Below are 26,271 nucleotides of genomic sequence, written 5' to 3' on the forward strand. Positions count from 1 at the left end.
GAGGCGCTGTCTTGTGACTTCATAGTTTGCCTCACTTTCTGTTTTTGTGTAACGATGGCAAATATTGCAGTGACTACACTCCAGAGTGAACAGGGGCAATCAGAGAGATGGGGTCACCGAGCATGCCAAGGCCCCCAGCTAGAAGAATGGCCTGTATGGTCATCACTGGGGATGAGGATCCTAGATCCCAGAGAAGCAGTCACTTTTTGGGAGAGGGACAGCTTCTCTTGGCCTAATCCTCTTCTCATTCATCCCCTAAGGGAGCGGGGGATACTGGCCCTCCCTTAGACCTGCCTCTTCTCCTTCTCCCCAACTTCTGTAGGATTATATCTCCATTCTGAACCTGGCTGGTCAGGCTTGTTTTAGCAGTTTAGAGCTTGCTTGGGGAGGGAAATCAGATCGGCTTGAGCATGGAAAACCCCATCATGGGGTAAAAGCCTGGTCAGGGAGGAGTGAGCAAACGTGCCTCATGTTTTTCAGGCGGGTTCTCGGAGTGCCCTGTGCTGTCTCGCCCCAGGAGCCTAAACAAAGGACTTGTGTGATTTCAGGTGCGGAAGGATCAGCAGGAGTCAGTGACTCTACAGCAGCAGGTTCTGTTTTCATGCAGATGTCCTTGTTCGGAAAGAACAAGGCAAGAAAACCGCCCAGGACAAATTGATTAACACTGTGCCCCGCTAGCTTCTTTCTGCCCAAGTTCGAATGACTCTCACAAACAGCTCCTTGAGCCTCACTCGCCGCGGAGAAGTAGGCAGAAGGAGCACGTTGCATTGGGATCACTTTACTAGTTTCCCAACTCTTGTGATAGCTGGTGGTTTTCTGAAAGCCCCAGCTTCTGGAGTCATGTCACTAGGTAAGAAATGGTTTTCATTTAAACAAACTTATCCTTGTGGTTGCAGAGAGAAGCTTGCCAATGACACCTGAGTACAGCTGAAAGGCTCAGAACCAGAAAATTTTTAAAAAATCCAAAATATATTACTTGGGCTAAAAAAGAAGTTGTGTGTTTGTGTTGTTTTCTTTAACTCTCATAATCTGGGGGCGCCCGGCTCCTCTGAGTTTTGAATGCTGTGGGTTGGCACTACTGCTTTCATCACTGCTGAGATGCAGCCAGCTCTGGGGTAGAACTGCAGAATAGCTTCCATGACCTGTGAAAGTCAGGTGACTAATAAACAGCTCTTTAAAGGTGCTGAGCACCCCCTCCCTGCAAAAGATCCTACTGAGTAAGCCAATCGTCTTATGAAAATGAGGTCATAAGGGCACAAAGTCAGCTGTGATTTCTAAGCAGGTACAGCAAGAACAGTTTTTGGTTACACAGGCCAGAGGTGCACAGACATGTTACAGAGAGCCAGAGGCTCTGACGCTCCTGGGAGTCTTAGAATTCATGGTGCAGTGGTGAAGAGAAGGCTCTGTACTGGTGACTTGGAAAAGTGTATGTTTTAAAAAACAAAACAGCCTTTGCTCTTTATGATGTACAAAGGCTTGAAAATTTATTTTTGAAGTTCTATTGGGTAGGGTGGGTGGCCCTGTTTTAAGGATTATTTTGCAGAAGAAATGTCAGAAAAGCCCAGACTTGACTTTTGGTTTGGTGTTTTTGGCGGGAGGGGAGTTTCTGGAGGTCTCCTCAGAGAACTAGAGAGTGGGAGTGCATGTTTTCTCCTCCCTCCGTGGAGGAAAACAGATGGTGATTTTTTTTTTCTCCCGTGTATTTTAGGAGCGTGAATTTTGTAAGTGTTGAACTTTTCAGGCCTCCTCTCTACCCTATAAAATGCAAAAAGAACTCACAATTTTTTGCTTGGCAGGTCCCTTAGGAGTCCTGTCTCTGTGGCTGAGGGTTTCCTATCGTGCCCAGCACTGGAGTAGCTAGATGCTAGCTTCTACCTGCATTCCAAAGCACTGGAGCATGGAAGGTTCAATAAGCCTGACATGGGAATCAAATTATCTTGCTAGTGACTCCAGTACAAAGCCGAGATACGTTAGTTTAGAGGTTTCAGAGTAACAGCCGTGTTAGTCTGTATTCGCAAAAAGAAAAGGAGTACTTGTGGCACCTTAGAGACTAACCAATTTATTTGAGCATGAGCTTTCGTGAGCTACAGCTCACTTCATCGGATGCATGCCGTGGAAACTGTAGCAGACTTTATATATACACAGAGAATATGAAAAAATACCTCCTCCCACCCCACTGTCCAGCTGGTAATAGCTTATCTAAAGTGATCATCAGGTGGGCCATTTCCAGCACAAATCCAGGTTTTCTCACCCTCCACCCCCCCCACAAATTCACTCTCCTGCTGGTGATAGCCCATCCAAAGTGACAACTCTTTACACAATGTGCATGATAATAAAGTTGGGCCATTTCCTGCACAAATCCAGGTTCTCTCAACCCCTCACCCCCCTCCCAAAAACCACACACACAAACTCACTATCCTGCTGGTAATAGCTCATCCAAAGTGACCATTCTCCCTACAATGTGCATAATTAAGGTGGGCCATTTCCAACACAAATCCAGGTTTTCTCACATCCCCCCCACCCCCATACACACACAAACTCACTCTCCTGCTGGTAAAGAGATTACCCTTCTTTAAAGAGGCTGGGAATGAGACCTTGGCTCACTTCCCCGTTCTGCCGCTGACTGAAGGGACTTACCAAAGAGACACAGCTTCTCCCAGTGCCTCACTTTCCTCAGCTTTAGTCTGCCCATCTTTCAAATGGGGACAATGATACTGATGTGCCTGTGTCAAGAGCTGTGCGATACATCAGTCATCCCACAGGGCTCTGTAACCTCTATATATGCAGCACTAAAGAAATGCAGCCACCTCTGGGGTGGGGAAGTAGCAAGTGCACAACACCCTGCATAACAGTGGGAAGGGGATTTGGCCAAGGACATCAGCAAATTCCTGGTCTTACATGCAGTGCCAGGGGATTTTATTGCCCATGCAGAGCAGGCAGGACCTTGGTTTTCAAGGACAGCTCCCAGACCTAACTCCAAGCATCTTCTCTATTGGTCCTTGCCTTGGTTAGGTGCTTTGATTTGTGGCTCTCATGCGTGTGGCCAATACCAGGTGTAACCTATAGTGAAGGTTTAAGAGCCCTGCTCTCACCCGTGTGGCTTTTAAACCCATTTCACTGTATTAAGGATTTGCAAGGGAGTGTTTGGGTGTTGACCTCTGGCTGGAAGCGACCGGCACTGAAGCCATGCTGCTTCCCACGGGGGGCTGGTTTGTCAGCCACTGCGAGTAAGTGGTTTAACATTGCCAACAGCAAGAGTGAGTGAGCTAGTGACATAGCCACAGGTGTGCACAGCATGCCACCAAAATCAACATGCTAGGCTCTGTAGAGCCACACGTTCTGCTGTTTAGTATGTGCTTGACTGTGCTGCTGAATCAAGGCCTTACAGTCCCATTGACGACATAAGCATCTGCTTTGCTGAATCTGCATGTGAGCCCCGGAGCTGCAGGCTTGGTCGGAGCTGCTGCAAGCCCAGAGGAAGTGTTCCCCTGGCCTGGAGTGTTAGCCTCTGCTGCTCTTCCCAGTGGCTGGGGGTTAGTTTGTTGCTCTGTCTCTGAGGTCAGGCATCTCTGCTCCCGTCTCCTGGGCCAAAAGGTCATGCCAGAAGTCACTGGAGCTTTCAGATCAAACAAGAGAGGAAATCACTCCTGGGTCTGGGGGCCTCTCCTGGGCTTGCCTGATGCATGTGGAAACAAAGGTTCTTGTCAGCCCTTTATCCTCCCTTTGCTTTTGATCTTTGTGACCTGAGTGTGAGACATCTCAGGGGTGCATGTGAAACAGGGCTGCCTTGGGAGGCTCTCCTGGCCAGGGCGCTGGGGCTGCACTATGTAGCCAGTTGCGCTGCCGAGAGCCATGGCTGTGCTCCCGTGCCTGACACAGTCTCTGCAGCAAACTCCCAGCTTCCTTTCCTCGCTGTTACTAGCGAGCAAGAGATGGGGGAGCTGATCTCCGGTGGTGATGCCTTTTTTCCCCGTTCAGAAGTACTCCAGGTGGCTATACTGCTCTCTAGCCGGGATTGTGTGCTGCAGCCCCCAGTGTGGTGCCCACTGCCCCACCGCCTGCTCCCTCTTGGGCTTGGTGGCTCTCTGCAAGAGCAGTGGCCTCACTGAGGATGAGCTCTTTGCACTTAGCGCTTCTGTTCGCAAAGCGCTCTGCAGATGCTAATTGGTTTTAGCTCCCCCCCCTCCCCCGGGAAGTATCGTTATCACCCTTCTGCAGCCCCCCGAGAGAAGTGGCTTGCAGACCTGGGCTGTCGGCCCCACGCTCTGACTGGGGGATTTGTTGGCTGCCCTTACTATGGATGTGTGGATGGAGGTGCCAAGGCCACATCTCCCTCACACACTGGATTGTTGTTAGTCCAGCAGTGGCACCTGGACATGGCACTCACAGGCCAGAAGTGGTCCAGCCTAGGCCGGAGGTAGCCTGTGGGCTAGCAATGCCAGTATCTGACTGGGAGCCGGGAGATCTGGGTTCTAGTCCCTGTTCTGCTACTGACCTGTGACCTTGGGCAAGTTACTTTCCCCTCTGTGCCTCTTGTCTATAGAGATTGTGAGCCCTCTGGGACAGGAACTGTCTCCTCCTGTGTGTTTGGTGCAGGGCCCAGCACAGTGGGACAGCAACCAGGGTCAGACGCTGCTGAGATACAAATCAGGTAAAGAAGATGCAGTGGGTGGATGCAACAGACCTGAAGTGTGGGACAGAGCTTAAGGTATCAGTAAAGTGAGCAAGCCTATGGACTACGGGCAGAGATCTCAGCTACCCAGCCCTGCCTAGCACAACCTGTGACGCTTTCCCAGGTTAAATGAGCTGGGTTACATGGCTGCTGGCAGCATTCCTATGCCACCGCGTTTCTGCTGGTTCCTGCTGGGGTTCCCCTTCAGGCCTCTATAAACACAGGGTGAGGTCTTTCTTTCTCTTTGGCTGCAGCTGCTCTATCAGTGATCTGGGTGTGTCATGGGCTGCCTGCGGAGGGAGACCCTGGTCACTTGCTGCACTGCCCATGTTGCACCCCTGGGCACATCAGCACATCAAGGATAGGGTGTAGCTGAGATGCTGTGGGACAGGAGAGGAGAGAGGGGGAAGCCAGGAGCTTGGCGGGACTCGGGCAGGTGTAGCTCATGGCAAGAGGCTGCTGCTGATTATTGAAGCAAAACCAGCTCAGCCCCGTGCAGCTGACATTTCCCTGCATCTCCTGGCTACTTGATCAGACAGAGGAGGGAGACCCCAGTGTGTGACAGAGCCCTGGGCGCCCCCCCCTTGGGTCACTATTGCAGGTCTAAGGGAAGGGGATAGATCCTAAGGCAAAGGACATATGGGGAGGAGGTTGCCAGGCTCAGCTCTGGGACATGTTCGAAATGACAGGCTGGGAGCCATCTGTTCTCCTCTGGCTCATTGGGTCACTGCCCCTAGAGAAAGACTTGCCCCTTGCAAGCCTTCCCCTACAGAGGTCCTGTGAGGTGCCCTGCCATGCACATGCCACCCAAAACAGACACGGATATTTCCCAAAGTCCCCAAGGTATTTCCTACCCCCCAAACCTGAGCATTTTCCGCTGTGTGATACTCGTGTTCACCCCATGCAGCCCCCTCTCTGTGAGCATTCAGGATCAACCTCCCCGGTAATGTTCTCCTCCCACTAGCCTGGCCTCAACTGCTGCATGGTTGTTGAGCAGCTGCCATATTCTAGAAGCGGCTGCATTTCAGCGGTGGGCAAAAGAGTCCCTCCAGTGTGTAACTTGTCATTGTGTAGCACCCCCAGCTGCATGCAGAGGGCACTAGGTGATCCGGCGTATTCGACTGATCAATGTCTTTACCACATCAGAGCCGTCAGGGCTGGGGACCGGATGATCCTGGCTTTCCTGCCCAGTGAGCCTGGGGCAAGAGGAAAGCTCAGGAGCGGGTGATGGAGACTGGGTGAGGCAGGAGGAACTGGAAACAAATAACTCACTGGCCTCTGCATCCAGAACTCTCGGAAAGACCCATCCCCCCCATTTGTTTTGTTGGCCCTGCTGCTGGGGATGGGGGTGGGCTGAATCGAACTGCTGTAAGCTCGTCCCCCTAGCTCTCTGGAGGACGAGGCAGCAGCTTTGGAGGGGAAAAGTACAGAGACTTGATTGGATGGGGACCGGTGAGCCATGCAGCCCCTTTTCCGAGGTGCCCACAACCTGGGTAACAAAGTCTCTGGCCCGCCGGACTGGAAAGGTTATCTGGGCCTTGCCCTGTCTGTCCTGGGATGGGAACCTTGTTACACAAACCAAGTATAAATGGACTCGGGCCTCTCTGCTTAAACTCGGGAAGCAGCATTGTCCTGTGGCCAGAGCAGGGGACTGAGCGTCAGGATTCCTGGGTTCTAGTTCCCAGCTCTGCCGCTGACTCGCTGTGACCTGAAGCATGTCATGTCCTATCTCTGTGTCTCTGCTTCACCATCTGGGAACAGGAGCAACGAGACTTACCAGCCTTCTGTCAAATGCTCTGGAATCCCAGTGTAGGTGCTAAGAATTATTCCAGATTAAACCCAGATTGGCTGGCCAGTGGAGTTAGGCCACGTTCAATCAAACATTGGAGACCAGCAGGGACCTGGTTTCTAAGCACTGTCTGGCTCTTCCCAAACTGTTATTTCCTGTGTTAACACAGCTTTGGGTACCATGGTTTCTGGCCTGTCCTATATAAACCTTCATGCTTCAGGGCACAAGATGACCTCTTAATTGGGGGGTCAGGAGGAATCCACTTGTGAGGCTATATAGAGATTCTTGGATAATTTGTCCACTGCAGGCTTTCCTGTACCTTCCTCTGGAATAATGTTCTGGTAACCGTGGGCATCTGGATACTGGACTAGCAAGTTCTATGGTCCTACACGGTGCTCTGCTGATTGAAATGGGACATCTTGAGTCTCCATTCATGGGCCTATGATGACCATCACTAAAATGGTGCATTTGCCCTCAGCTGTTGCTGTTTGTTCCTAAACATCCTTCTCCCGGGGCCCTGTGGCATTTTGATGAGGAGCAGCTCGCCTTGATGCTGGCCGGCCACAGTGGTGAAATCCTGTGTCACGGCCGTGCTGGTGGCTGGTAAATACAGTTTTAGCAGACCTGTGAGTTCTGGCCCATGGAGCAGCTCCGCAGGGCTGAAAATCTGGGAACACAGACTCTGGCTGCTCAGACTGACAGCGGAGTGTCTGCGGCTGGGCGTCTCTGCTTCCATAGCAGCCAATGTCACCTTGGGTTGAGGCTCTCTCGCTGCAATCCGAGGCGCACCAGGAGAAGCTGAGCCTGCAGTCTGCGCATGGAGCCTGCAGTCTGCGCATGGGGCCTGAGAGGCAGCACAGTACATAGCCTACTGCTGGGGGCCTGAACACCGGCCTGTGGGAGCGCAGGTCACCAGCTCCTCTCAGCCCGTTGGCCCTCATAAGAACAGCCATACTGAGTCAGATCAAAGGTCTATCTAGCCCAGTATCCTGTCTACCGACAGTGGCTAATGCTAGATGCCCCACAGGGAATGAACAGAACAGATAATCATCAAGTGATCCTTCCCCTGTTGCCCATTTCCAGCTTCTGGCAAACAGAGGCTAGGGACGCCATCCCTGCCCATCCTGGCTAATAGCCATTGATGGACCTATCCTCCATAAATTTATCTAGTTCTTTTTTAAACCCTGTTATAGTCTTGGCCTTCACAACCTCCTCTAGCAAGGAGTTCCACAGGTTGACTGCGTTGTGTGAAAAAATACTTCCTTTTGTTTGTTTTAAACCTGCTGCCTATTAATTTCATTTGGTGGCCCATAGTTCTTGTGTTATGCGAAGGAGTAAATAAAACTTCCTTATTTACCTTCTCCACACCAGTCATGATTTTATAGACTTCTATCATATCCCCCCTTAGACTGCTCTTTTCCAAGCTGAAAAATCCCAGTCTTATTAATCTCTCCTCATATGGCAGCTGTTCCATACCCCAAATCATTTTTGTTGCCCTTTTCTGAACCTTTTCTAATTCCAATATATCTTTTTTGAGATGGGGCAACCACATCCGCACACAGTATTCAAGATGTGGGTATACCATGGATTTATATAGAGGCAGTAGGATATTTTCTGTCTTATTATCTATCTCTTTCTTAATGATTCCCAGCATTCTGTTTGCTTTTTTGACTGCTGCTGCACATTGAGTGGATGTTTTCAGAGAACTATCCACAATGACTTCAAGATCTTTTTCTTGAGTTGTAACAGCTAATTTAGACCCCATCATTTTACATGTATAGTTGGGATTATGTTGTCCAATGTGCATTACTTTGCATTTATTAACATTGAATTTCATCTGCCATTTTGTTGCCCAGTCACCCAGTTTTGAGAGATCCTTTTGTAGCTCTTTGCAGTCTGTTTAAGACTTAACTAGAGTAGTTTTGTATCATCTGCAAATTTTGCCACCTCACTGTTTACCCCTTTTTCCAGATCATTTATGAATATGTTAAATAGGACTGGGCCCAGTACTGACCCAAGGGGGACACCACTATTCACCTCTCTCCATTCTGAAAACTGACCATTTATTCCTACCTTTTGTTTCTTATCTTTTAACCAGATACCAATCCATGAGAGAACCTTCCCTCTTATCCCATGACAGTTTACTTTGCTTAAGAGCCTTTGGTGAGGGACCTTGTCAAAGGCTTTCTGAAAATCTAAATACACTATATCCATTGGATTCCCCCTTGTTCACATGCTTGTTGACCCCCTCAAAGAATTCTGGCAGATTGGCAAGGCATGATTTCCCTTTACAAAACACATGTTGACTCTTCCCCTCCAACAATTTATGTTCATCTATGTGTTTGACAATTTTGTTCTTTACTATAGTTTGAACCATTTTGCTAGGTACTGAAGTCAGGCCTGTAATTGCCGGGGTCACCTCTGAAGCTCTTTTTAAAAACTGGCATCACATTAGCTATCCTCCAGTCATGTAGTACAGAAGCTGATTTAAATGATAGGTTACAGACTACAGTTAGTAGTCCTGCAATTTCACATTTGAGTTCCTTCAGAACTCTTGGGTGAATACCATCTGTACGTGATGACTTATTACTATTTAGTTTATCAATTTGTTCCAAATCCTCCTCTCATGACACCTCACTCTGGGACAGTTCCTCAGATTTGTCACCTTAAAAGAATGGCTCAGGTTTGTGAATCTCCTTCACATCCTCAACCATGAAGACCGATGCAAAGAATTCATTTAGTTTCTCCACAATGGCCTTATCCCCCTTGAGTGCTCCTTTAGCACCTCGATCATCCATCCAGTGGCCCCACTGGTTGTTTAGCAGGCTTCCTGCTTCTGATGTACTTAAAATTTTTGCTATTACTTTTTGAGTCTTTGGCTAGCTGTTCTTCAAATTCTTTTTTGGCCTTCCTTCCTAATTATATTTTTACACTTCATTTGCCAGAGTTTATGCTCCTTTCTATCTTACTCACTAGGATTTAACTTCCACTTTTTAAAGGATGCCCTTTTGCCTTTCACTGCTTCTTTTACTTTGTTGTTTATCCACAATGGCTCTTTTTTCGTTCTCTTACTGTGTTTTTGAATTTGGGGTATACATTTAAGGTGAGCCTCTATTACGGTGTCTTTAAAAAGTTTCCATGCAGTTTGCAGGGATTTTACTTTTGATTGTGTACCTTTTAATTTTTGTTTCACTAACCACCTCATTTTTGTGTAGTCCCCCTTACTTAAATGAAATGCTAGAGTGGTGGGCTGCTGTGGAGTTTTCCCTGCCACAGGGATGTTAAATGTAATGATATTATGGTCACTGTTACCAAGGGGTCCAGCTCTATTCACCTCTTGGACTTGATCCTGTGCTGCACTTAGGACTAAATCAAGAATTGCCTCTTCTCTTGTGGATTCCAGGACTAGCTGCTCCAAGAAGCAGTCCTTTAAGGTGTCGCTGGGCAGGGGGAGGTGAGCTGGGAGGTCTGGGCCGTCTTTCACAGCCTGTGCATGTGCTGGAGCCTGCCTTGGCTTGGCTGGCTGTTCCCAGGAGCTGAGCGCAGCAGGAGGCTGGGCTGATCCTGGGAGCCCCACCGGCTGCCTACGGTTCCGTCTGCCAGGAGGCGGTGTTCACCTTCCAGCAGCCCCTGGCAGGAGCAGATGTTTCATTTAAGAGGCCCCAGACTCAGGCAATTGCTCACCTGCCCTGGTGCTCTCATGGAGTGCGCAAGGCTTGGCCCTGTCACCCCCTCCTCTTGTGGGCCAGGCTGTGGTGGAGTGGAGGGGAAGGACTGAGGCTATTGGCTTGGCACCCAGCTCTCGGTCTCCAGGACAGCGAAGTGCTCTGCTTTCACCGGCGTCTGGCTGAGGACAGGGATAAGAGCGGGGGCAAAGGTTCAGCTCAGACAGGGGTGCCGTGATGCTGGAAGGAGGACAGAGTAGACAGGTGGGGTGCTGCCCAGTTAGGCAAAAATCCAGCCCATTTACCCACTGCGTGAGCAAGGGCAGTGGGGAATCAGTCCAGGGATGGGAGTCCCCCATAAGGGGTCAATGGGTCTACTATGGCCTGTACCTGTAGCGGGCCTGTGACCCAGCCAGACTACCCTAGCACTGATCCAAAGGTAGGTATTTCCCAGCTGTGGATACGCTACCCGTGTGCATCGTGCAGCGTTAAGAGCTGGGCTGCTTAATGCAGGAGCCCTATGTTTTGAGTGTCTCTCACTCCCCAAGTAAGAGAGTGAGCCAATGACATAAGGATGCTATGCAAGCACGGTTGTAGAACTGTGTCAACTAGTGTCAGTAGCTCGCCTTAGTATATTCTTCCTCCCAGTATCACTGCTACTCGTGTGTAAACACAGGAAGCCCCATCACCCCTGCACCAAAAGGGGCCCCGGTGTCCACCATACCGCTGTCCTGTCAATGGCCCTGAAGGACAGGCAGTTCGGAGGGGAGATAACTCCCTGAACTAGCTTTCTTGGGCTATGAATCTGAGCATGAATCTGAACTGCCACAAGTGAAATGAGTCTGTGAGTCTCAGCTCAGCCCTTAGCCTGCATTTGTCAGTGTTGCAGGAAGTGCCCATGCCTTTTCCACTGTCCACGATTGTCTTGGATTGGACTGGTTCTCTCTGAGTAGTGTGCCCCGGAGGTGAACACACCCTTTAATCTACTGCTGGCACAGAATAGTTAGTGACTCTCTTATCACAGCCAAACTGAGCCAGCAGAGGAAATGCAAGAGAAACAAGAACTACAGCAAAAATGGCTGGGAAGCTGACGGCCATGCGCTTGGGAAGCTTTGAAATCCTATAGCCTGTGCCAGGCAGGAGCTCAGACTAGAATGACGAGTGCGGTCTCTTCTGGTCTTAAGAGCTTTGCCAGTAAGCAGGCAGCTGCATCCTGAACTGGCTTGGGTTTCCAAGCACCTTCAAGGTGCAGCAGCCCCATGACCAGTGTGGTGCAGTAACATAACCAAAGGTGCGAAGGCCCGGCTTGGTACTGTGCCTGGCAGCACTGACCGTAGTGGCCTGTCGGAACAGAATTCCTTCTGGAGGGGAAAGCTTGTGATGATCTCTGGTCACCGGAAAGAGCCACTACTCCATATGCGGTGCGGTGCTGTCACGGCCCATAACCCTTCCTTTCTTATCATAGAACAAGTTGCATGAACTATGTTAAGGCAACCACTTGCCAGAGCACCAGGTTTCCCATTTACCTCCCTGCTGAGCAAGGGCCACTCAGGCCTAGCTCCAGGCGTCAAAGACAGCCGTTGTGGAGCTGTTGCTGAAACCATCACAACCGCTTTAGTGTGCATGGGCCATGAAAACACCTGTAAGTTCCCTTGGGGGAGTAGGACCCACCCTTCCCTGCCCTGTCCTTAGCTAGCACCTTGTAAATCCTAGTCTAGCCAACGTGTATTAAGGCCAGCATAGAAAAGGCAGTGGGTCCTTAACAAGTGTTGCCTCAATCCGTTTAACCTATGTCAGAGGCTCACTGCCCTGTCTCCACTAGGCATCTCCCACAGACTCTAGGGCAGTCCAAGCTCATGGGCAGAAATAACATGGAAATTGATGGTGGGGCTTGATAGCTCCAGGGATCAGTGAGGGGACATGGAGTTTTGCTCCTATACTGGACCAGGCTGAGCCTAGCCAAGCCTTGTTTCCATCCGCTGGCTGCTTGGTAGCCTAGCTAAAATGAGCTGTCAGTCCCTGCAGGATCCCTGCCATTTCCATTAAAAGAGACTCTCTCTCCACTTTTAGCAGTATGAGGCCTATGACACAGCTGAGCCATTCCAATTCCATGCAGCAGCCTTGTCATGTTGGCATTGCCTGCAGAAAAGCCAAAGACTGGCGAGGTTATGGAGATGCTCCGAGGTCCCCCTAGAAGGGGCTGATTCAGGTCAAGGTTGAGGTGCGTTGGCTCCCCCCACTCCACTGCCTCCATACCTGTTCTGTGGGTGCAGGACTTCAGCCTCCAGAGTTAGTGAGCCAACCCCAGCTCTGTACTTGCAGGGAGCTCCTCTCCTGTCCCTCCTTTGCCACCTCTAGGTTGTGCTGGTAATGGCCACACGTAGTATAATACAGACGCATGTGGCCAGGGCAGGTTACCCGAGGCCCTGCGAGCAATTTCTCTGGCAAAGCCGGCTGTTTGGGGAGAGTGAGATGCACGTCAAATATCAAAACAGAGTCAAGGTCACTGTGTTTGTGTCACACACTCCGGCAGCGGCTGCCCCAGAGCGCACATCTGTTCTCTCCACCCATGCTGCGGGTCACTAGTTTGGGGTCAGTAGGCCGGGGCACATTTGGCTCTTGGCCTGCACTCTGCTCACACAGGGCGTTAACATGCCTGTCTAGAACTCTCAATTGCTTTCCCCTACTCATAACCCATTTATCGTACGTACCCTGTGGTCTGCCATTCTGTAAATATTGCAGTGAGCAGGGTAGTCTCTCGGTGTTACCACTGCCTTCTACTGGATGGAATCAGAACTGCTCAACAATGTGTCATAGACCTTATACTGCTAGTAGCCAACATAGATTCTCCTTTAGCTCCAGTGAGGCAAGAAGATTTGAATGTTCTCCCTGCCATTGGCATGATGTTCCAAGCTCCCACTGTCTGCAGTATAGTGACCATGTAAACTCCTCAGGGAAGGGTCCAGTTTCTATTCTATTTGTAGCTTGCTAAGTATGATGAAGCCCAGTCTTGGATGGGACTCCAGGTGCTACAAGAAGACAGGTGACATTCCAGACAAGCATGGTTAATTACGTTCTCTCTTAGCAAGATTCAAAGAGTCATAAGGATAACCAGAAGATCCAGGGACAGAATAGGTAATGCCACCAAAACAATGTGGGAAGAGCCATAAAACCAATCTCCAGCTATTTGGGATTAAGATAAAACCGAGGTGGGTGGGTGTCTTTTCTTAGCTCTGACTCTGGCCTGTTGGGTGACCTTGGGTTAGTCACTTCACCTCAGTTTCCCCATGTGTAAAATGGGGATGATGATACTGACCTAGTCTGTAAAGCACCTGGAGCTCTATGGATGCAAAGTGCTATGTAAGAGCTAGATGAGATTAGTACTGCAGGGTTCTCACACCTTTCTCTGAAGCAGGTGGTACTGGCCATGTCCGATCCAGCCTGGCAATTCCCATATGCCATGTATCATTTCTGGTTAATTATTTAATTACAGTCTCTCAAAGGCGGAAAGTGCTTTTGTCACAGGCAGCATGGAAGTTACTATCTAAACTCAGATTAATTCGGATTCTCCCCAGGGGAGGGTGGGGAGTTTGGGGGCTCCCCTGAGTGGCTTCTGATCAATCACTGTGGAAACGATGGGCACAGATCCCGCCTGTCCAGTGAGTGGAAGCTGAATGTGGCGAGGCAGCTTGGTCACAGTTTGTTTCACTTGAGAGAGGGCATTCTGGTGGGTAATGCATAGGATGGGGGTCAGCAAGCTCAGATTCTATCCCCGCCTCTGCTGGGGGCATGACCTTGACCAAACCCCTTTGCGTCTGTGTGCCACAGTTCCCCCATCTCTAAAGAGACATTGATCTGTCCCACAGGCAGGCGGTGAGGCCTAGCCTCTGGTCCTGTGCTTAGCACCCTGGCCTTGAGAGACCTGCTTTTAACTCCCTGCTCTGTCACAGGCTTCCTGTGTGACCCTGGGCGGGTCTTGTCTACCTGGGGAAATTGAATGGCAAAGCTGGCAGAATAGCTCACTCTGCAGTGGCTCTTCCAGTCAATCTCTTTGTGGAGGCAGGGCCTGAATCTCTGTGCCTCTGTTCCCACATCTGTACAAGGGGGATAATAGGGCAGGGTATCTTAAAAGGGGTTTGTGAGGTTATTACCATAACGGGGTCCGTATTAGTCCCTCAGATAGATGTAGGGAATCCTCTCTATTCAAGGGAGCCCAAATCCACGCCCTACTGAACTATCCTTTCCAAAGTGCTTGGCTGCAACAGCACCAAGTGATCTGTAACAGTGTTTGACAGGGTGTAATTGCAATGCATGATGCCATGATGGTCCCGTTTGCATGGATCTGGGTGGGTCTCTAGAAATAGTCATTTTTATTACTATGTTATTTTAAGGCCCCCTTTAAAATAGTGTATCTCACCTAGTGTTGCCACATCTCACCTCAGAAATTGCTGCATTTCAGTGCTGGGTGAAGGGATTCCTAGATGGGGGGCCAGTGAATCCTGGTTTATGGGACCCACCCCAAAAAAAACAAGTTGCTTAACGGGATGAATTTGCAGCAGAACTGGAGTCACTAGGGCCCTGATCCTGCAGTTGGATCCAGATGGGCAGATCCCTGCACCTTTGCAGAGACCCATTGCTTTCAATTCTGCTTTGCATTGGCCCCAGGGGTCCATTTGTGCTGATCCAATTGCAGGAGCCGGACGTGTGCGGCGAAACTTCGGCGCAGCTCTTAGATAATAGTGGCATCTTCCTTGGATTTCACTCAGTGTACACTCTAGGGAAACTTGCTGTTACAAGTTATTAGCAAGGAGCTAATTTCTGTCAATTCCAAATGCCTTGTTCTCTGTGTTGTTAATTTCATCCTTAATTCTCAGAACCTGCAGTTGTGAAATCACTTCTTCTGGAGCCAAAGGGATGGGTGAAATGGTTTCCTCCTGCTGGTTTCATCCTGGGACCCATACAGGATGTTTACCAGGAAGGGGCCTGAGTCAGCTAACAAGTCACTCATTCTGGCAGTGACACACAACCAGCGTGACCTGGAGAAGTTGGCTTTAAAGCACTGTCCTTGCTGTTGGTTTGCTTATCACTTGATCTCTGTGGGAGCAGGACATTTCTGAGCTGTGGGGAAATGATTGCTTGTGTATTTCTGGGCAGAGGAGGTCACTGGTATTTGGAAACTTCAGCTGCAATCAGGTGGCAGGCCTCCCCAAGAGGAAGGACAGAGCAGTGGTTAGTGCACTAGCCTAAGATTTGGGAGACTTGGGTGGCCTTGGGCCTTATGTGCAAGGGGAAATCGACCCGAATAAGCTCTTCTGCAATAATGACTATTGTAAAGGGACCCCTCAATGCAACAAAAACAAACTCTCTCTTCCCAGGACTGCAGGCGGGGAACTCACTGCTTCATTCTGCTGCATCACAAAACGGGCAGTAAGGGACGGGGGGAGGAGAGCACGGCTCCAGCCCGCAGTACTCTGGGAACCCATTTAATCCCATTATGGCCACTTGGCTCAATTCCAGAATACAAGTGACTTTAATTCCACAATAGCTGCTGGTCAATTTCCCAACGTAGAGGAGGCCTTGACATCTCTCTGTCCCAGCTGTACAATGGATACAAGAGCCCTGCCACACCTCCCAGCGTGGGTGAGGATAAATACACCACAGATTGTGCTCAGATACTATGGTCAGAAGGGCTGTATTAGTACCAATGATGGACAGGGTCACAGCTAAATGCTGGATCTAACGCCCTTACACTCTGTTGTACAGTAGTAAACTGGTTAGTAAGTATGTGTTACCACAGCCCTCTACTGGATGGGGTCAGCATAGCTCCACTGTATGTCATGAACCCTATGCTGACTATTGTCCTTTAGCTCAAGTGGTAGGTGCCTGCACTTTTGGGAATGGAGGAGCTGAGTCCTAGCCCTGCTGCTGTTGTGTAGTGCTGTGATTGACCAGAGTGTGCCCTATAGCAACAACTGTGAGGCATCCCAGGGGCTGTGAATTTATTACAGTATTGTAAAGGCTTCTGCCTTAAACCCCCAGGCATGCTTTCCAAATCCATCCCTCCTGCATGGGCTGCAGCTGTCGTCAGGGCTGGGCTGTTCGTCTAGAGTAATAACAATGGCACTTAGCCCTTTATAACCAGGAGGGGCTGTGCAAACATGAACGAGTCTTCATAGCTCTCCTGGGGGGAGATCAGGATTGTTAGCTTTGTTTTATGGATGGGGAAACTGAGGCCCAGAGATGGGCAGTGACTGCTCCGGATCACCTAGGGAGTCCAGAGTAGAGCTGGGGAAAGTAAATCAGGAATCTCTGGTTCCCAAACCCATCCTCAGTCCACTACCATGTCACCACCTTCTCCTTCTCCATTGGCATTGTTGGCATCCATCCAGGTGCTGATCACACTGGTCTCAGTAAAGAGATTCCAAGGTGCTGATCCTTTGAGCCAAGCCATCTCTCGGGCAGTGAGCTAGTCTTCATCATGCCTCTGGAAGCCTGGTCATCGGCTGCTCCTTACGACCATTAGATCCAGCAAAGGCTTGACCAGAGGCAGTCACATGTTGTTCCCGTGTCTCAAGGATGCAGCCCCTAGTAGCAGGTGTGCATGTGCTGGGAGGAAGATGGGCGTATTGGACACAGCACATGCCATTTTGACTGGGTTTCTCCATTAGAGATACACAGTCCCTCCTCTCCAGATCTGAGTGCAGCCCTCACACTCCAGCTCCTTGGCTTGCCAGCTTAGGACAACAGGGACCAGATGAACAAAGCTCCAGGTATCGCAGCTTCCCCTTTGGCTAGGAAGGCTTGAAATTCTGCCTCGCTGTGTACTATAGGAGGCCTTGGTCAGCTGCCCCTAGCATCGCTTGACCTCCCTGAGGCTCCTGTTTCCCAGTGGGGATAACAGTGCTGGCCCCTCTGCGATGGGCTGGCAGATCTGTGGGTGGAAAACCATGTAAGCTGGGCCCCCAGCAAGTCAATGCCAAACTCCAATAGACATCAGTCTAGGATTTCCCCCTAGGTATGGTTGTCATTTCCTAGTGTGCTGCATGGGGTGGTGGATGGTACATGTGATGTGTGGGGGACTGTCTATTTCCTGGCTCCAGTCACACAACAGGGGCCAAGGTAGCAAACGGGCCTGCCTCTGTCGCAGGACTGGGTCAGTCCTGATGTGTCCAAAGGCTGAAGCTCCCGAGCCTTCAGTGCAGCCCCTGAGCTGGCTGTGAATGGCCTCGGGATTAGCAGCGTAACAATGCACTGCAGCCCCTTGGCGAGCAGGCATTGTGCACTGTCTTGCTACCGCAGCCATGGCTAAGCACAGAGCCTGTCCCTGAGCAACTCCCCCTGCCCTTCAGAGCAACTCAGCTGGGTCATCGCTCAGCAAAGTCATCGCCTGTGAATTGCCCTGGCAGCGGCAGTCACTCGAATGTCTGTTGGGCCACCCTCACTGACACAAGTTGGGCCCCACCAAAACACAGTGTTAGTTGCTGGAGCCCACTTCCTGAGTTCGGGTTCTCATATGGTGCCCATCACCATGGTATCTGGCAGCCCTTCGAAACAGAGCCCAGAGAGCACCACTCCAGCCCTGGGCCCCTGGAAACAGCTTTCCAATGAAAAGGAAGCAGGGGGAACAGCTCAGCAAACTGGCCAGGCACCTGGCGAAAGGTCTGTGCTTGTCTCTTGCTACTGGGCCTGGAATGGTCAATCACACTCCAAATGGGCAACGTGCTGGGGCGATTTTCTCATCCCGTAAGAATTCACTCCCTAGCGGAGGTTCCCCCCCTTTCCCTCTCGCTCTTTGGAGGCTCCACAGGCCCTTTGATGTTCTCCCACTGTTTGCCCAGTCGATCAGCTCAGACAGGGTTAGAGTCTGAGGTCAGCGGCTTTTCCATTCCAAACACCCAGACGCATCCGTGAGAGAGGAGTGGACTCAGGTTACATGCCTGCCTCCCTCCCCTCCCCTCCCCTCCCCTCTCCTCCCCACACCACAGACACACACAGGCACACCCCAGACCAGGCTCACAGCCACTCGGTGGGATACTCCACTGCTCCACACACTCAAGAGGGCTAAAGCCACGCTTCAAGCCCTGGCTGCGAACCAAACACCCATTGAGGCTGGGGTTTAACTAACGCCTTGGGAAACCAGCTGGATGAAGTCAGGGGGGATCTGGGAACCTCCTGGACGGATCCATTCTCCCCTTTCTTTGCATGAATCTCCTCTTCTAACGGTCCCCCTCCCCCGGAGGCACGCGCCCTGGGAGCTCTCAGAAATCCTTTGCTGGGAGATGACCTTTAAAGGGCCTTGGGGGGCTCGGCAGCCAGCGAGCAGCCCCTGAAAAGGACCGTGCGTCGGGCGTCATCTCTGGAGAGCCCATGCGGAGCTTGCCCTGGGCACAGCAGAGCCAGAGTTCCGGGTTCTGCACGTGCCCGGTTGCTTTTTGGATGTGATTCTTTTTGTGTCAGGAGCTGTGCCAGGTGAAGAGCCCTCCTGGCTGGGAGAGGGAGCCTGGCGTGAATCGATGCCTTCCTGTTGCTTCATTGGAGGAAGGGAATTAAAGAGGAAAAAAGGGGAGCTCCAGCTCCGGGAGGCAGGTCAGCCCGACCCCATGCTGGCCACTCTGCTCCTGTCTCTACTGCCTGTCCTGGCCGAGAGCGCCAGCCTGCAGCCAATCCGAATGAGTCATCTGGGGGTGTGCCCCAACCAACTGAACCCCAACCTGTGGGTGGATGCCCAGAGCACCTGCGAACGGGAGTGCCACACTGACCAGGTGAGAGCTGCCTCCCCTCTCCAGGCTCAAACTGTGACCCTGGCACTCAGGGGTCCAGGCCTGGCCAACGGGCTCACTGATCCTCTGGTGTAAGATGCTGCACAAGCACCCAGGGTTACAAGTCCTGAGGGATTATTCATTGCGCCCCACCTCCACCCCCCACCCCCTGCATTAACACCTGGGCTGGGGGGCAAGTTTGTGCACACCTACTGGCTTGCGGTGACATCCTGCCGGACACCGAGGAGCCAAGGGCCTGTTCTGCAGCCTTACCCATCCCCAGGCTCCTGGGGCGTGAGATTTCAGCCAGTCCAGGCAGATGCCAGGCAGGTTTTTATTTGCTTGCTGCAGTTCTCAGGGGTGGGGGAGGCATTGTGGCTGTTTCATCCCACTGACTGTTTTGGGAGACTGGGCAGGCTGAGCAAGGCAGGCCAGGACTCCTCTCCTTGAAAGGCGCAGCCAACGCCTCCTCCGGGGGGGTGGGGGGTGGGGGGGAATGCTTTAACAAGGGCCTGACAATGAATCCGTCAAACCAGGGAGCCCCAGCAGGTCTGGGCCAGTGAAAATAAATAGCCAGGAGCCACCTGCAGATCAGGCGGGGTTTGAGGGCAAAATTCTCAAGGGCCAAAAGGTGTGGATGTGATTGTGTAGGCAAAGCAGCCTGGACCAGCCAGCCAGCAGGGCTTGTCCTCATGCTTTAGACATAAGGCAGGGCCCACAGATGGCCTGGTTGCATGACTCTCACTCACAGTGCTAGAGCCCATGGAAAAAATCCCCAAGTCAATCTAGATGATCCAGTGGTCTCCTCTGGCCTGGGAGGCTCTAAACTGTATTTGGGCTGGTGTTCGTTTTGTGTCACGTGGGTGCCGGTTGCAGTCCCTGGAGTGCCGTATGCTGTGGGATCAATGAGGCTTGCAGTGGAGAGGCAGTGTAACCTAGTGGTTAGGGCGCTGAACTACGAGAGCTGGTTTCTATTCCCAGCTCCGCCACTGACCTATGGGGTGACCGTGGGTGAGTCACATCCTCTTTTTGTGCCTCTGCTTCTTTGCCCACCCTTTGTCTGTCTGATTCAGACCCCCCAGCAGGGCAGGCTCCCCCCAGATCCTGGCTCCCACATGGGGCAGCAGGGAGAGGGGCTCAGACCCCCCAGAAGGGGCAGGGCCCCCAGATCCTGGTGCACATAAGGGGGCCCTGTTTCACCTGCATCAGAGGGAAGGGGGAGCAAGCTGGCATTCTGCCCATGGACCCTGTGCGACAGGTATTGTACTCACTGCCAGCTACAGGGGGACAGTGCTGCCAGCAACCAGCCATGTGCCCCAGTGCCCCATGGGGTGACTGGTGCTGGGAGGCGGCACTGGTTCATGCTGGTTTGCAGAGCAGGGTGGAAACAGCCTCACTAGGCTCTGCCCAGCGGCTCCCTGCAAAACAGTAACTTCCAAATGCTGCCAGGTGCCCAGTCCACCCTCCCGCAGGCATAAAGAGCAGGCGTTTCAGGGGGCTGCAGCTAGGCCCAGGCTGTATTTTTTTAGGCCCTCACTCCCCACTCTGTCCCTCCCCAGGGCTGCCCGTAGGGTTGTCAGGTGTCCAGTCGAAAAGGGACCCTGGCGGCTCTGGTCAGCACTGCCGACTGGGCCATTAGAAGTCCGGTCAGTGGTTCTGAAAGCAGCCAGCGGGTCTGGCTCCTAGGTGGGGGGCCCACAGGGCTCTGCTCACTGCCTCTAGCACAAACTCCACACTCCCATTGGTTGGGACCTGGCCAATGGGAGCTGGGGGTGGGGCATACCTGCAAACCTAGCTGCCCCAGGCCTGTGAGGTTCAACAGACGTTACAGGCGTGTTCCCATTGTTCTCTCCCACTGGCCCTAGTTATAGCGCCTCACAGTGGGCAGGGATAGAATCCTGACTTCTGGGGTGCTCCACGAAGCTTGGCTGGGTGTCAGACAGGCGGAGCCTGTGACTAAAGGCTGTTAGCGCCTTGGGACAGGGAGTGTGTGTCTGAAGCCATAGGGCTGAAAACCACTGTGGAACACGCCTCATGAATATGATGAAGCCTGGAGGACTGAGGACTCCAGTCCCAGCTCAGCCATTGGCTCACCGTGCCCCCTGGGCAAAGCACTCTGCCACCTGTGCCTACATTTCCCCCCATCTGTAAAATAGGGAGAATGGTCCCATGGAACCACGAGGCTGAGGTCATGAATGTTTCTAGTGTGCGCTGAGCTGCATGGAGGGGAGGTGCTAGGAGAGCACAAAGGAGACAGTTATTACAGTTAATAATAACTGCCAGACTGGGTTAGACAAATGGTGAATCTAGCCCAGATTTGTACCTTCCGACAGTGGCCAGTGCCAGATGCTTCAGAGGGAATGAACAGAACAGAGCAATTATTGAGAGATCCATCCCGTCCTCCACTCCCAGTTTCTGGCAGACAGAGGCAAGGGACACTCAGAGCATGGGGTTGCATCCCTGACCATCTTGGCGAATAGCCATTGATGGGCCGGTCCTCCAGGAACTTATCTAGCTCTTTTTTGAGCCCAGTTATAGTTTTGGTCTTTGCAACATCTGCCAGCAATGAGTTCCACAGGTTGACTTGCATTGTGTGAAGTATTTCCTTAGGTTTGTTTTAAACCTGCTGCCTATTCATTTCATCACGGGACCCCCTAGGTCTTGCCTTACGTGAAGGGGTAAATAACACTTCCCTGTTTGCGTTCTCTACACCAGTCATGATTTTATAGCCCTCTCTCACATCCCCCCTCTTCGTTGTCTCTTTTCTAAGCTGAACAGTCCCAGTCTTTTTGATCTCTCCTCGTACGGAAGCTGCTTCATACCATTAGTCATTTTTGTTGCCCTTCTGTGCACCTTGTCCAATTCAAATAGATCTTTTTTGAGACGGGGCAACCAGAACTGCACGCAGTATTCAAGATGTGGGAATATTATGGATTTATATAGCAGCATTATATTTTCTATCTCATTATCTATCACTTTCCTAATGATTCCTCACGGTCTATCTATTTTGATGGCTGCTGCACACTGAGTGGATGTTTTCAGAGAACCGTCCACAATGACTCCAAGACCTTTCTTGAGTAGTAACAGCTAATTTAGACCCCATCATTTTGTATGTATAGTTGGGATCAGTTTTTTCCAAAATGCATTACTCTGCACTTACCAACATTGAATTTCATCTGCCATTTTGTCAGCCAGCCACCCAGTTTTATGAGATCTCTTTGTAACTCTTTGCAGTCGGCTTTGGATTTAACTTGAGTGATTTTGTATCATCTGCAAACTTTGCCATCTCACTGTTAAGCCCCTTTTCCAGATTATATATGAATATGTTGAACAACACTGGTCCCAGTACAGATCCGGGGAGGACCCCACTACTTACTCTCTCCATTGTGAAAACTGATCATTTCTGCCTACTCTTCGTTTCCTATCAGTTAACCAGATACTGATCCATTAGACTGATCCCTCTTATCCCATGATTGATTAATTTGCTTATGAGCCTTTGGTGAGGGAGCTTGTCAAAGGCTTTCTGAAAGTCCACGTACTCTGTTGACTGGATCACCCTTGTCCACATGCTTGTTGACTCCCTCAAAGAATTCTAATAGATTGGTGAGGCACGATTTCCCTTTACAAAAGCCATGTTGACTCTTCCCCAGAATGTTGTGTTCATCTCTGTGTCTGAGAATTCTGTTCTTTACTATAGCTTCACCCAATTTGCTTAGTGCTGAAGTTAGGCTTATCAGCCCGTAATTGCCAGGATCACCTCTGAAGCCGTTTTCAAAAATAAGTATTGCATTAGCTATCCTCTAGTCACCTGGTACAGAGGCTGATTTAAGGGATAGGTTACATACCACAGTTACTAGTTCTGCAATTTCATATTTGAGTTTTTAGAACTCTTGGGTGAAATCCATTTGGTCCTGCCGACTTACTAGTGCTTAATTTACCCATTCGTTTCAAAATCTCCTCTACTAATATCTCAATCTGGGACAGTTCCTCAGATTTGTCACCTGAAAAGAATGGCTTGCCTGTGGATCTCTCCCATATCTTCTGCAGTGAAGGCCAATGCAAAAAATTCATTTAGTTTCTCTGCAATGGCCCTGTCTTCCTTGAGTGCTCCTTCAGTGCCTTGATCTTCCAGTGGCCCAGTGAAATGCAAGACTGAGGGCCTACATGTTCCTCTGGGGCTTTCCTTAAGAAGCAGAGGTGTTTCCTGCTGAAATTCTATTCCTAAATCTCCCTGCAGTTTCCAATGGATGCAGAATCTTTGTAGCATAGTATTGCTGTGTGCTGTTAAATAGCTGCCAACATGCCGCCCCAGAGGTGGCTGCATTCCAGTTGTGGGTGGAAGTGGTTGAGAGGCAGCTAATGTAAGGGTATAAAGGTTGGGTGTTAATGGCAGTGAGGATGCTGGTTTTAAGCCTGCTGGTGATTGCTCTCCTCAGGACTGTGAAGGCTTTGAGAAGTGCTGCACCAATGTCTGTGGCCTGCGGAGCTGCGTGGCTGCCCGCTATGCTGACGGCAGCGTCTCGTCTCTGGAGCTGGGGCAGGAGGCCTCGTGTGAGAGCTTTGTGTGCACCCAGCAGGGCTCAGACTGCGACATCTGGGACGGGCAGCCCATCTGCAAGTGCAAGGACAGGTGTGAGAAGGAGCCCAACTTCACATGCGCCTCAGACGGGCTCACGTACTACAACAAGTGCTACATGGACGCGGAGGCCTGTATCCGGGGCATCAGCCTCAGCGTGGTGCCGTGCAAGTACATCTTCACCTGGCCAAACACCAGCCCGGTGCCGCTGGAGACCACGGCTCACCCCACGCCCGGGGCTGCTGCTGAGGTGCCCATCCCCCCAGCCCTCTACAACAACCCCTTCCACCAATCGGTCTACGTGGGTGGCACTGTCAGCTTCCATTGCGACGTGAGTGGGCGGCCCCGGCCGGACATCACCTGGGAGAAGCAGAGCGACCACCAGGAGAACTTCATCATGCGGCCTGACCAGATGTATGGCAACGTGGTGGTCACGAATATCGGCCAGCTGGTCATCTACAACGCCCAGCCAGAGGACGCCGGCATCTACACCTGCACAGCCAGGAACTCCGCTGGCCTCCTCCGGGCCGACTTCCCCCTCTCCATCATCAAGAGAGAGCCCTCCGGGGGGGAGTCCAGGGCACCCAGCACCCAGCAGGTCCCAGCCACCGAGTGTCTGAAGGAGCCTGACAAGAGGGAATGCGAGGCTCAGCAGGTGCGCTGGCATTTTGATCCCAAGAAGGGCTCGTGCGCCACCTTCCACTACGGCGGTTGTGGTGCCAACCAGAACCACTTTGAGACGTACGAGGCGTGCCGCTCGGCCTGCGTCAGCAGGGCCATCAATATGTGCACCCTGCCCATGGTGCAGGGGCCTTGCAAGAACTGGGAGGCCCGCTGGGCCTACAATCACCTGATGAAGCAGTGCCACTCCTTCGTCTACGGTGGCTGCGAGGGCAATGACAACAACTTTGAGAGCAAGGAGACCTGTGAGGATGCCTGCCCCTTCCCCAAGACCCTGCAGTGCAAGGCCTGCCGGCTCAAGAGCAAGATGGTGCTGAGCCTGTGCCGCAGCGATTTTGCCATTGTGGGCCGGCTCATGGAGATCATTGAGGACCAGGACTCAGGCATTGCCCGCTTCGCCCTCGAGGACATCCTCAAGGACGAGAAGATGGGCCTCAAGTTCTTCAATATTAAGTACCTGGAGGTCACCTTGAGCGACATGGACTGGAGTTGCCCCTGCCCCAACATGACCACGGAGGATGGGCCCCTCATTATCATGGGGGAGGTGCATGATGGCATGGCCATGCTGGACCCCAACAGCTACGTCCGAGCTGCCAACGACAAGCGGGTGAAGAAGATCTATGAGCTCATTGAGAAGAAAACCTGTGAGCTCCTCAACAGGTTCCAGGACTAGAGGCACAGCCCAAGGAAGGGGAGAGTCAGGCTAAATAGATAGTCCCTTCCATCCTCTCTCAAGCCAGTCATGGCTATGAGCCACCCAGGGGCAATCCCTGGGGGAGCTGCCTGCTCCCCAAACCCTCCCCCCTTGGGTCCCACCCAGAACCCCATGGCCACCTCCACAGCCCAGTTTTTCTGAGTGTAATCAGTTGGTTTAATTCCTAGGCTGTGGTGGCGACAAGCCTGATTCTACCCGGACCTACCTATGTCTGTCTGTCTAACTGTAATTTATCTTTCCACACATCTCGCCCCATGTACCCTTCTGAGGCCAGACTATACCAATAAAAGCATGACCCAGCGGGGAGGTGGCTGCTGACTTTCCCGTGTTCAGAACAATCACGAGGCACAGTTGTCAAGAGGCCGGGATGGGCGCTGCACTTGGACTAGGCTAAATCATCAAATCCCCCCTGGGCTTCTGTGGGGCCAGGGTGGGAGCTACCCTGGATGAACTGTCAGGGGGCAGGGGTGTGTCTTGCCCTGCTCTCTGCCCTCTTGCTGGGCAGCAGCACACTGCAGAGAGACCAGAGGGAGGCCATGCAGGCTCTGGCTTGCTCCTAAGCAGGGGGTCTCCTCCCTGGCCTGAGAGGGCTGGCAGGGGAGCCCCCTGGTGCTAAAGAAAGCCCCAGGGCTGCAAGTGCAGAAAGCCCTTTGCTGAGGCACTCCCGCTGCCTGCCCCTCCCCTTGCAGCCCTGCCTGAGGGGCCAAAGTAACCTAAACTTGCTCTGTGTGGGGATGGGCCCTGCCCCTGGAGCACACCTGGCCTGGGATCTGCCGGCCCCCTGGGCTGGGAGTGCTCACTACAGGCCAGACAGTTGCATCTAGATCACCCATGTAAAGGTGCCAGTAGGGGGCACTCAAGCCTATCTAGCCTGGGTCTGGGGTTGTGCATACAACACCCCTTGTGTGCATGGCACTGGGCAGCGTGAAGACACAGCAAGCACATTGCCTGGGTCCTGGCTTGGGCAGGGAGCATTTGCTTGCTGCAGCAAGAGAAGGCTGGAAAGTCCCGGTCCCGCTCTCCCAGAAACCGGGCCCTGGGAGAAAGGCTCAAAGTTCCCGAGTGCCAGAGAAAAAGGGATCAAAAAATCAGCACCACCCCCACCAAACTGTGAGTGTTAGTCCCCAGCCACTCGCAGAGCTCTCCAGGGAACTGGGGAAAAGGGGGTCACGGGGCGGGGGAACAGAGAGGCGTTAGCCCCCTCCCAGCCAAGGGTGCTGAGATTTTTTAGGCAGCGGCCAGACCAGTCCAGCCCGTGGATGCTATGGCATGAGCTCCATGAGGCCAACTACTCCAGCCCCATGGTACTACTCTGAAGTGTAATTTACTGGGGCCTGGCCCCATTGCTGGGAGAGGCAGATCACCCTCCCCCTTTTCCTGCCTCTGCAAGGGGAGGTGTCTTTATACAGATCAG

General features: G+C 51.9%; 1 protein-coding gene across 1 annotated transcript; it reads left to right on the forward strand.

Moving 5' to 3' along the window:
- The first annotated feature begins 18,140 nt into the window (after positions 1-18,140).
- Positions 18,141-25,155, forward strand: WFIKKN1 (WAP, follistatin/kazal, immunoglobulin, kunitz and netrin domain containing 1). The gene is made up of 2 exons (XM_073362866.1): positions 18,141-18,888; positions 23,322-25,155. The coding sequence occupies exons 1-2, from the start codon at positions 18,640-18,642 to the stop codon at positions 24,813-24,815; spliced, it is 1,743 nt and encodes a 580-aa protein (XP_073218967.1). The 5' UTR covers positions 18,141-18,639; the 3' UTR covers positions 24,816-25,155.
- The last annotated feature ends 1,116 nt before the right edge of the window (positions 25,156-26,271 follow it).

The sequence above is a fragment of the Lepidochelys kempii genome, chromosome 10 (genome assembly GCF_965140265.1).
Source record: "Lepidochelys kempii isolate rLepKem1 chromosome 10, rLepKem1.hap2, whole genome shotgun sequence".
In the NCBI taxonomy this organism is placed as follows: Eukaryota; Metazoa; Chordata; order Testudines; family Cheloniidae; genus Lepidochelys; species Lepidochelys kempii.

Bases quoted from the DNA above. Each gene is read 5' to 3' on its own strand.
- WFIKKN1 (XM_073362866.1), top strand. From the start codon at position 18,640: ATGCCTTCCTGTTGCTTCATTGGAGGAAGGGAATTAAAGAGGAAAAAA. The intron at 18,889-23,321 runs GTGAGAGCTGCC...TGCTCTCCTCAG, and splicing joins GGGAGTGCCACACTGACCAG to GACTGTGAAGGCTTTGAGAA.